The sequence below is a fragment of the Carya illinoinensis genome, chromosome 3 (genome assembly GCF_018687715.1).
Source record: "Carya illinoinensis cultivar Pawnee chromosome 3, C.illinoinensisPawnee_v1, whole genome shotgun sequence".
Classification (NCBI taxonomy): Eukaryota; Viridiplantae; Streptophyta; class Magnoliopsida; order Fagales; family Juglandaceae; genus Carya; species Carya illinoinensis.
In genome coordinates this window covers 38,032,394-38,043,018 of record NC_056754.1, presented here as the reverse complement: position 1 = coordinate 38,043,018, position 10,625 = coordinate 38,032,394, and the positions used below count along the sequence as shown (strand labels likewise).

The 10,625-nt window shown below is 39.3% G+C and overlaps 1 protein-coding gene across 1 annotated transcript; it reads right to left on the bottom strand.

Annotated features, from left to right (window-relative positions):
* Positions 1-5,637: 5,637 nt before the first annotated feature.
* LOC122304183 (V-type proton ATPase subunit D-like) lies at positions 5,638-9,030 on the bottom strand. Its single transcript, XM_043116289.1, has 2 exons — positions 8,768-9,030; positions 5,638-6,690 (listed from the first exon to the last, which is right to left on the bottom strand). The coding sequence occupies exon 2, from the start codon at positions 6,676-6,678 to the stop codon at positions 5,893-5,895; it is 786 nt and encodes a 261-aa protein (XP_042972223.1). The 5' UTR covers positions 6,679-6,690; positions 8,768-9,030; the 3' UTR covers positions 5,638-5,892.
* Between the last annotated feature and the right edge of the window lie 1,595 nt (positions 9,031-10,625).

Below are 10,625 nucleotides of genomic sequence, written 5' to 3'. Positions count from 1 at the left end.
CCCGCTCGAGCTCCTTGTCGAGCGGCAGTCGAGCGTTTGAATCTGCCTGAATTCGCTCGAGCGGCCAAAAGCCTCCGCTCGAGCGAACTTGTAAAATCTGCAATATGAAATTTTTGCAAATCATCATAGACCGACTAAGCAAGTATGCCCACTTTATCCCTCTATATCACCCTTATACAGCCAAGTCAGTGGCTAAAGCCTTTGTCAACAACATTACTAAGCTGCATGGGTTTCCAAGGACCATAGTATCGGACTGGGACAGGGTCTTTATGAGTTCATTTTGGAGGCAACTATTTGAATTGCAAGGCAGCAAGCTTAAGACGAGTTCCTCCTATCACCCACAAACGGATGGCCAATCTGAGGTTGTCAATAGGACTTTGGAACAATATTTGAGGTGCTTCTGTCATGAAGAGCAAAGGAGATGGGCAGATTACCTTCGATGGGCAGAATTTTGGTATAACACCTCTTATCACTCTTCTATTGAGAAAAGCCCTTTTGAAGTCGTATATGGCAGACCACCACCACTCTTGGTCAGCTATGAAAAGGGCTCAGCCAGTAATAATGAAGTAGAGCAGGAGCTGATTGATAGGGACGAGGTACTGGCCAAAGTTAAAAGAGAGCTCAAGAAGGCCCAAACTCGAATGAAGAAGTACCATGATTAGGGACGACGTGCTGTGTCCTTCAAAGTAGGCGACTATGTCTACTTGAAGCTTAGGCAATTCGGGCAGAAGACCATGAGGAAAACTGCAAGTGCAAAGCTGAACCAGAAGTTCTATGGGCCTTATAGAGTGTTGGAGAAACTGGGCAGTGTTGCATACAAGCTTCAGCTTCCTCCAACTTCACAATTGCACCCGGTATTCCATGTTTCCTTACTCAAGAAGAAGGTTGGAGATCCGAGTCTCATTGGGGAGGAGTTACCCACAGTGGATCAAGAGGGAAGAATCCTTATGAAGCCAAAGGAAGTGCTCGGATATAGGCTACATCGAAGGGGCCGAGGGAGACCAAGGGTGTGGCAAGCATTGATCCTGTGGGAAGGATTATCAAGGGACGAGGCAACTTGGGAGGACTATGATGGGCTGAAGAAGAAGTATCCCCAATTGATTCTTGAGGGCAAGGATATGCTAAAAGGGAGGGGGAATGTCAAAATCCCAAGGCAGGAGGCCACGGGCCATGCCTTGACCAGCACCAGCCCATGCCAGGACAGCACGCCAGCAGCACTGTTGGCGTCGCTTGATTGCCCACAGACCGAGCCCTTGGTGAATGCTAGACCATGGTCACCCTTCATTAGGCAGCGAACAGTCGGCGCGCGCACGCAAGCGAGGTTGTCACACCACACTCAGCGCACGGCTAGACTGCACGCATGCCTAGTGCGTGTGCGCAGTGGGCACGCATGGGCTATGCGCACACACCGCGTGCATGCATGGGCCGTGCGTAGGCACAAGGCCCATGCATGGCCTAGGCACCCGCGCAGCGCACGCTTGCACATCCACCTTGGAATTGACGGTGCGGCTGCCCAACAGGCCCACGCATGCTGGCATGCCGCTCAACGCCCTGGTCTTGACCAGGGCCATGCTGATCAACGCCCTGGCCTTGGCCAGGGCCTTGCTGCTCAACGCCTTGGTCTTGACCAGGGCCATGCTGATCAACACCCTGGCTTTGGCCAGGGTCTTGCTGACCAACGCCCAGGCACCTCAGCCTGGGCCATGCAGACCAACGCCCAGGCCCCACTAGCCTGGGCCATGCAGCAGCCTGCCATGCTTAAGCCAACCACGGTCCAACCCAGCGACTCATCAATGGTGCCCAGCCCACACAACCTGGGCCACACATGCAAGGACCATGGACCAACCAAGGCTAGCCCGGCAGGCCAATCTGAAGACCCACGCATGCAAGCATGAAGCCTATGCTGTGAGTCATCCTGGCCACCTATGGGCCACTGACAGCATGAGGCCTTAACCAGGAGGCGTGGGCCCAGAACCATTTTCCCTTTGTAATCGTTTTAATTTCTTTCTAGTATAAGTGAGGCAATAGGCTATCACTTAGTTTTTATCTTTGAACATTTGGACGAATTTGGCTTGTAAGCCCCCATAGACACATTAGTGCTTTGTCACTTAGGCTCCATTGGGTGCAATTCGTGAATCCCAAAGGAGAAGGCTCACCCTGTGCAATTCGTGAATCAGGGTAACCCATTCATTTCATTGTTTTCCTTTGATTAATGCATTGTTGAGGTATTTCAGCATTTTGGATTGTGTCTATTGCATTACATTCACATTTGCTTGCTGGTTATTTTGAACCGTTCGAGTGGGGCATCGCTTAAGGCAGCCACGAGTTGCCATTGAAGGGCATCTGGTCTGCACCAGGCCACCCTGGTCGAATCTGGAGCAAGGTCAGGGACAAGCTGACAGTTACTACCCACCAGCCAAGCCACACGCCCAGCCCTTGACACCTGTCTAGCCACAACTACTCCCTACAAAGTAGGGGAGTAACCAACCATCCCTTAAACCACTCAGCCATCACCCACTCGGCCAACCCACTTAAACCACCCTTAGACACGTGTGCTTCATCATCAAAAGACACCTGTGTGAGACTTGGTCAGCCCCCCAAGCGAGTGACACCTGTGCTTGACTTGGTCAGCCACCATCAGGAGACACCTGGTGCCTGACTGGGTCAGCCCACCAGCAGGAGCCACGTGTGCCTGACTTGGTCAGCCAGCCACTTAATCACCTGATCCCACTCACAACCGTTTTTGACGATTCAGCTCCTGTACATGCATGCATGCACGCCCAGTCACTAGAATCTCGCCCACCATCAGTTACTGATCAACCATACGAACTCAGCCAACACCACACATAACCATCACGGTCAAGCAAGTGGCAGCCCACATCGGTCATTGAGGAGCAAGAAGAGGCGCGGCAGCTTGGTGTCTAGGATCTCGACCGAGGACCCTATCAGTGACGTCCCATCCTACTTCTATTCCAACCCTGACTACCCATTGTATGAGGTCGGGAGTACTTACCAGGAACCCTGCCCAGCTTGCACCATCATGTAACTGTGCTAACTATCAAGATGGGCTAAAGTATCGGTTTCCTATTATTATTATGGCACTTTGAAACTCTGGGTGATGGATCTGTAAGTTTTAATTGGGCCGGCCCCTTATCTCAGTGGAAAGCCTAGGCTACCCAACGTAAATAACTAAAAATCTCCGGAGAGACTCGGAAATATTCGTAACTCAAACTATCAAAATATCGTAAATAATAAATCTATTCAACAAAAGTCTCCAATAACTAGTTGTACCTTTTGGCACGTATTCATTTACCATCATCAAACTTTGTTAATAATTCATACTCATGACTTACAGCTAAAGTATCAAAATTATTTAAAAAATATTATAGAGATAAGGAATGGGTTATCAACAACTTAATAAACAAATAACATATATTAGTATGTAAATATGAACATTATAAAAATTAGAATGAAGAATAAAATATTTCTATTTTTAGAGCGCGGAAGTAGAACATGTTATCAAAATATCAGAATGAAGATTTAGAAATATTTTCATTCAAAAATATCATTTGGCATAGCATAAATGATCATCATAATCACCATATCAGAATATCATATCAAAAAAGAGGCTATGTATAACCCCTGTGGTAGGATTGTGCATCTGCTGATAGCCAATCAAAACATAAATCACTGTCACCAAGGTGTACACTCAAACAAAGACCACTACTATAACTTATGGTATGGCCATATCTACTATTATAACCCATGATTGGGCCGCATCCACCATTATAACCCGTAGTTGGGCCATTTTCACTATTATCACATGTGCTTGGGCTATATCAATTATTATAACTTATGGTTGAGCCGTATCCATTATTATCACATGTAGTTGAGCCGTATCTATTATTATAATCCATGGTTGGGCCATATCCAATATTATCACTCGTGGTTGAGCCATATACCATTATTATCACCCATGGCAAGGCCATAACAGAACAAAGTAGAACCATAATCAAATTCAGAATCATTGAGTCATGTCAAAGATTTTTTAAAAGTCACATCTTATCAAAATAGAGTACTGAACAGAATTATTTAAAACATCATTTCATAGCCTCAATCATAAACATCATCATTTCAATTCATGGAACATAAAGACAATAGTACTACATATAACATACATTTCTCATGCATACAATTATTATTGAAGTGTATACGTATATCTTAAAACATTAATACTTTAGCAAATTTTCATAAACCATTATTTCATTTTTCTTAGAACATTTTTCGTAAAAGTTTTTCATTTTCATATCATTTAAAAAACTCTAGAAATGTATGAATATAATATTTACTTAGCCTCCATGCCATTTTCATTTCTTGCTATCCATTCTTGTGCGTGTTAGAACAGAGATCAATTTAGTCATCAAAGAAATCGGTTTGCTAGCCAAAAAGGAACCTTGTCCGATCTAGTGGAAATCTAGTAGTATCACTGATGAAGTCACTAGCCCATTGATGAACTCATCGGCCGTCCAAGAGAGAGTGTTGAGTGAATGTCAAGCCAACTTTTTGTATCAATTTCTGTCGACCATGACTCTCATAAGAGGCTATCCAACTCAAATGTGTTTTGAACTTCTGATCCAATTTTGAGCCAAACTCGCCTCAAACCAATTACAACTCAATTCGACCAAGTTTTGTCATTAAAATAATGCCAACACAATATTTTTTACACTAAACAGATGCAAAATTGTAAATAATATCTAGAAGAGAAGGCCATAAACAACCTCAAGTTGTACATCAAACTTTGCATGCAAACGTCAAATATTATGACACATTTAATGAATCTACACAAGCATATTTAACTCAAAGAGTGCTCCGGTTTACAACTGTGAGCAGAAGAACATACGCGATCCAAGATTTTGAAATAAAATGTCTAGAGTCATACTGCTCTGCTTTTTCTCAATTTGGTGATTTAGATGCAAGTAAAGGAGGAGAATATTCTAAATTTCGTTGTCGAGTTGGTATATTTTACGAGGGTAAAACAGAGGAAGAATAACTCACAAGACTTCTCCCTCAAACCCACTAAACATTCCTTTAAAGATAAGGGATATTTGGAGAGCTGAAATAGTATACACAAAACACTCTTTTTTTTTTTTTTTTTTTAAGCAAACCGATGATGGGATAAGGGAATGATCAAACTTCGCACGCTCTAGCGTTGGGGACCCTCTTCTACTCCCCCGAATCTGGCCTCTTTTAGCTTGCCTCGCGACCTGAAATTTCGAAACGGACAGCAGAGTCAGGAGAGCTACAAGATTTATTATCATACATAGACTTGGCAGCAAGTGGCAGTTTATTCATATTCCAATCAAGCAAGCGTTCGGAAGTTGTGAGGTTTGGTATTGATAAATTGTAAGGTTGAAGAGCTCCAGTTCAATCTTCTGTCTTCCAGCATTAACAGGGCTGCTCCATTTGTTCTGTTGTACCTATTTTAGTTCCTCAGGATACGTCACTACGACTAAATATGCCACCATGCAAGCATAAAATGATAACTGATCAGTAACTCACTCTCACAAAATTAAGCTCCAGGCAAAAGATATTTTAGAAATTGGAAGTGATAAAACGTCTAATTATGAATAAGACACGAAAAGAAACATTTGTTCAGCTTTTATTAAGAACTAAACACCGTCCATCCAAGCAGCCTGAAGAACATACAAACTAACCCCCAAAGCAGAAAATAGTGTCCTAATTGTTTTCTGCAGCTGTAGAAAGTAATTTGTGGGCTATTTGTTGAACCCCTTTCCTCAAAGATACCTTCATGCAAACTGCTTGGCAGCTTCAAGCTCTCTCAATATTTCTCAACGCATCCAAAAGATGAAAAACCAAAGTAGTGCCCCTAAATCAGAAAATGATATCCTCATCCTTCTCTGCTGCCGCAGATAATATGCTGTGAGCTGAATTTTTTGAAATCCCCTTCTTCAAAGATACCTTCTCCGCAAACTGCTCCTCAGCAAACTGCTTGGCAGTTGCAAGCTGTCTCTCAATTTCCCTCTTTTTATAACCCTGTATCTTCTTTAACCTGAAGAAATCCTCCCTTTCAAGTTCATCCAACTCCCCTTTAATATAAGTTATGGTGTTCTCCAACCTAGGCTTCACAACATTCTCTAGGGCATTAACCCTTCGATTCGTGGTCTTGATTGCCTCGTCAAGCGTTAAGAATGATGTCTGAAGTGAAGCAAGCTCAACAAGAACCTCGATTGCTTTCACATAAGCCGCACGGCAGAGCTGAACCTGTTGTCCACCTCTAGCCAATCCAGTGAGGTTATTCTTGGTCTTACCATCAGTAAAATACTCAAACTTCGGGAGCTTCACACCAGCAACATTTTCTTGCCTCGATCGAACTTTAAGAGAAGCATTTTGGACATTCTCAAGGACAATATGCTTGATGTTCTCTCCAGCAACATACTTGGCTTCAGTTAGGGCAAACGAGGAGGTCTTCATGATGTCTCCCATTGATTCTTTTGTGGAGACAATCTTTTTAAGAATCTGACGGAACTGCACCGTCAAAGCATCACTCTTCTTCTTGAGAAGAGCGTGACCTCTTGTAGCACCAACAAGGCGAGCTTTCATGATCCCAAGCATTGTTACAGTGGGAACTACATTCAAGCGTTGGCTTTGGCCAGACATCTTTCCAAATATCTAACCCAAGGATACAAAGTAAGTTAAACATTTTAAATCAACAAAATTGCTTAGTGCACTGAAGAAAAGTAGGACATGAAAGAAAATAATAAAAATGCACAACTTTATAGGTCATAAGTATGATGAGAACATGCAACTATTTATTTCCTCAAAAATACATGAAAATGTTAACCCATCCATGCATAATCAAGAAAAGTTTAATATCACCAAAATCCCACTTTGTATCTACTAAGTGTTACACCGCCTCACAGTATACATTACAGCCAACCAAGCTAACAACCATAATAAGAATGTGACCATTCTATTCCAAGCTGTACAAGTAATCAATGACTGGAAACCTCTAAAATAATGCATTCAAGAAGATATGAAAAGCCACCTAAAACACATCATTCCTTCCCAAGGAACCATTTCCCATTCGCATTCTGAAATATCCTCACATTTTAACTCAAATCATCTCAATTATGAAACTGAATGTAGTGTCTTTTAATCATCGCATCTTCTTACCGCAATCACACCACTAGAGCATATCTAATTTTGAAGACCAAACAACAAAAAGGGGTTTTGCAAGCCCACAAGTTCCAAGTACTAATTATGAATCTACAAAAAGTAAAACCGAATGTACTGTCTTTTAAATCCCAACAACTCAAAAGTTTGAGGTAACCAAACAAGCACAAACACAACATCAAGAAATTCATCATCCAACAAGGATGGAATTCTTTAGCATCTTACAATTTATAGAATAAACATAAAGCACTCACTTTATGCTTGTATGCAAAGTACCTCCTAACTGTCTAACCACACAACCACCCACCCGGTACACCGAAATCTGTATTAGGTATTTCATGTTAATTCTTCTTTAGCCCACCCATTACTGGAAGTCCTTGGGGATTACCGATTAGATTAATTTGTACAAAACCCTGTTCATCCAGTCACCAATCATCTTAAAAAACACATATATACAAACACAATTTCTGACCATTTCAAGCATAATAGCAAGCGAAGTGCTTGATAAAAGTGATAGCTAAATCACTCACAGGTTGCTCATCATTTAGGTAACAAGAAATTGATAAAAAAAAAAAAAAAAATCCTAGTTTTTCCCAGCGAGCACTCTCATTGGAATAACCAAACTCAAACCTAAGTTTTAGTTAATATAACATGAATTTACCTTTGCTTATTCCATTCACTTCCAATCCCCACATTGGATTATCCAAAATAATAAAATAATAATAAAATAACAAAATAATATTTTTTAATAATAAAATAATATTTTTTTGATAAGTGATTCTTTATATAATAATAAAATAACAATAATTAATTTTTTAAAAAATTTTAAACTATTTAATTTCATTATATTTTACCATTCTACCAATTATATGTTAATTAGTAACAATATTATAGCCCTCAAAAAACTGCTGCAACCAAATCAGGGTAGGAAGTAATGAAGAAAACATTTTTTATTCATTTTGGTCATGCTACAGTAACTATCAAATTTTACCCACAACACTAACTTACTATAACAAAAAGTCATCCATTTTTACATTTGCATAATCCAACGCAACACATTTTGAGACTCTATTAGCCAAACACCCCATTAGATTTGCATTTGCATAATCCAATGAGTACACGACAGTTTTTTAGCTTAATTTACAGTAGTTCTAATTTTTACATTTCTCATCTATTTTTCTTCTGTTTTATCTTTTAAAAAATATTTTAGCGCCCGCATTAAACAAAAAAAAAAAAAAAAGTAATTGATCACCCACTAACAAAATCCTGAGATCCGATTCAAAACCTCTTTTATTGGGGTTCAAATTTCCCTTCCCTTCTTTGTTTCCCTATCTCAAAATTCTCACGGCAAAAGATAATAACAATGTGGACCATTTTGCTTCGTAAAGAAGTTCAAAATAAGATTTAAAAAGAAAGAAACCATAGAAATCAGAAAGAAAAGCTAAATCATGCTCAACTGAAAGGATTCCAATTGTGCCCAATGCAGTCAGGAACTAAACGTTTTTGAACCTAAAACAGCCATAACAGATAGTGTAACGAAAAAGATTCATAGTATGAGATCAGACAGAGAGACCTGTGAACGGGAGAGAAAATGGTGTCCCCGGACAGGAGATTCGTCGGGATTGAGACCTTTTGGGAATCTCTTTCGTTCTTTCGGACGAGTTTGGGATGAATTTGTTCGTACGAAGAAGTCCTTGCTGCGCTGTTTCCGACGTTTGGAGCTATTTTACGAACCTTCCTTGCTCAGAATAAAACGGGTATAGATATGATCTTCGTCGTGCAGAATTTTTTCGATCCCATCCGACTACCATATTTTAAGGGGTTGTTTTTTACGTGACCAAAGATGATAACGTATGAAAACTAGGATTAAGTATTTATGTTGCCTCTTTTTCGGCCTCTTAAACGCGATTATGACAATTAATTTCAAAATTTAGGGTATGTTTGGGGTTGCATTAGGAGTCTTAAAAAATACTTAAATATTCTTAAAAATTCTTTAATGAAAAATCAAGTCGTTTGAATGTTACATATTAAAACATTTTTAATCTAAAATAAGTTAAAAAGTACGTTTGAGGAAAAGTCTCAAACGTGCTTTCTCAGATAATGCGGAATGTAATTTGAATTTTAAAAAAATATAGATTGACAAAAATATCTCTATAATTTTAAAATAATTACAACTTTCAAACTTTTAAAAACATGATCATAATCTTTAAAAATTCAAATAATTATCATTTCTATCTCAGAAAATACCTTTAAACATATGGTTACTAAACAGTAAATAACTTTTTACTAGTAGAATTTATTAATTAAGTTATAAGTGCATGTTTGGGATTGCGGTGAGAAATATAGCTTATAACTTTAGGATTTATATCTTATAACTTAAATAACAAGCTCTACTATTAAAAAAGTTATTTACTGTTTGATAACCATGTATCTAAAGTACTTTTAAAGTTAGTTATATTAATTTTTTTTAAATATACAGTTATCTGTAGAAGCTTTTCGATAAAAATTTTAATTTGGTATTTTTTAAAAGAGTAAATTTTCAGCTTTTTTAGTTAATTAAAGCACTTTTTATAAATTTACCAAATATATCATTTTTTAAAAAAAGCTTTTAAACAGTTAAAAACACTTTTTAAGCTTTCAAACTCAATCCCAAACATGCTCTAAGCCCTAAAGTTTTTAGCTTTAACTTTTCCTTCATTTTGTATCGCAATTAATATATCATTATCAGTGAGGATGGCACATGCATGGCACGTGCAAAGCTCCTTGTGTCTGAGATGGCAAGCACTTCCTTTGTGTTGCTCGCAAAGGTAGTAAGCACTTTGCCTCTTAAGGAACTCACCAAGATGGTGGGCACTTCTGCTCTTTGCAGTGCTCACCCATGTGACGAGCATCTTTTGATGCAAATACAGAGGTTGCTCTGTGAATAATGTTCTATAATCCAAGGGGAATAGAGATCATGCAGGAATGGAGATTACTTCTTCAAGAAAGATTTTATCTGATTTAATTTTGACTTCATGTTTATTTGATTTGTTTTGAATTCTTGTTATTTTGATTAGTTCTTTCCTAATTTATTTCCTAGCTTATCGCAATCATTGTAATCCTATAAACAAAGTTGAAATGCAATGGAGAAGGGAGTTGCCATTTTTGTTACAAAGTTGAACTTTGTTTTGGACAGATTCCACAATTACGAAGAGACTCTGTAGTTTATTCTCTTGGCTATCAACGTGACATTGATCCGTGAGGTTTTTGTGCCAAATTTGGCGTCAGAGTAAGGTTCCTTCCTCAAGGAATTCTAGTTTTCATGTTGGTAACCCACAATGGGAATTCTTATGACATGTCGAACAACCAAAATCCAAACACCAACCTACCCCAATTGCAAGACCAGATCACTCACCTCACAACTGTTCTAGAGCAAATTAACCAGAGATTGG

What these genes read in the sequence shown, in the direction of transcription:
- LOC122304183 (XM_043116289.1), bottom strand. Translation starts at nt 6,678, where the DNA reads ATGTCTGGCCAAAGCCAACGCTTGAATGTAGTTCCCACTGTAACAATG.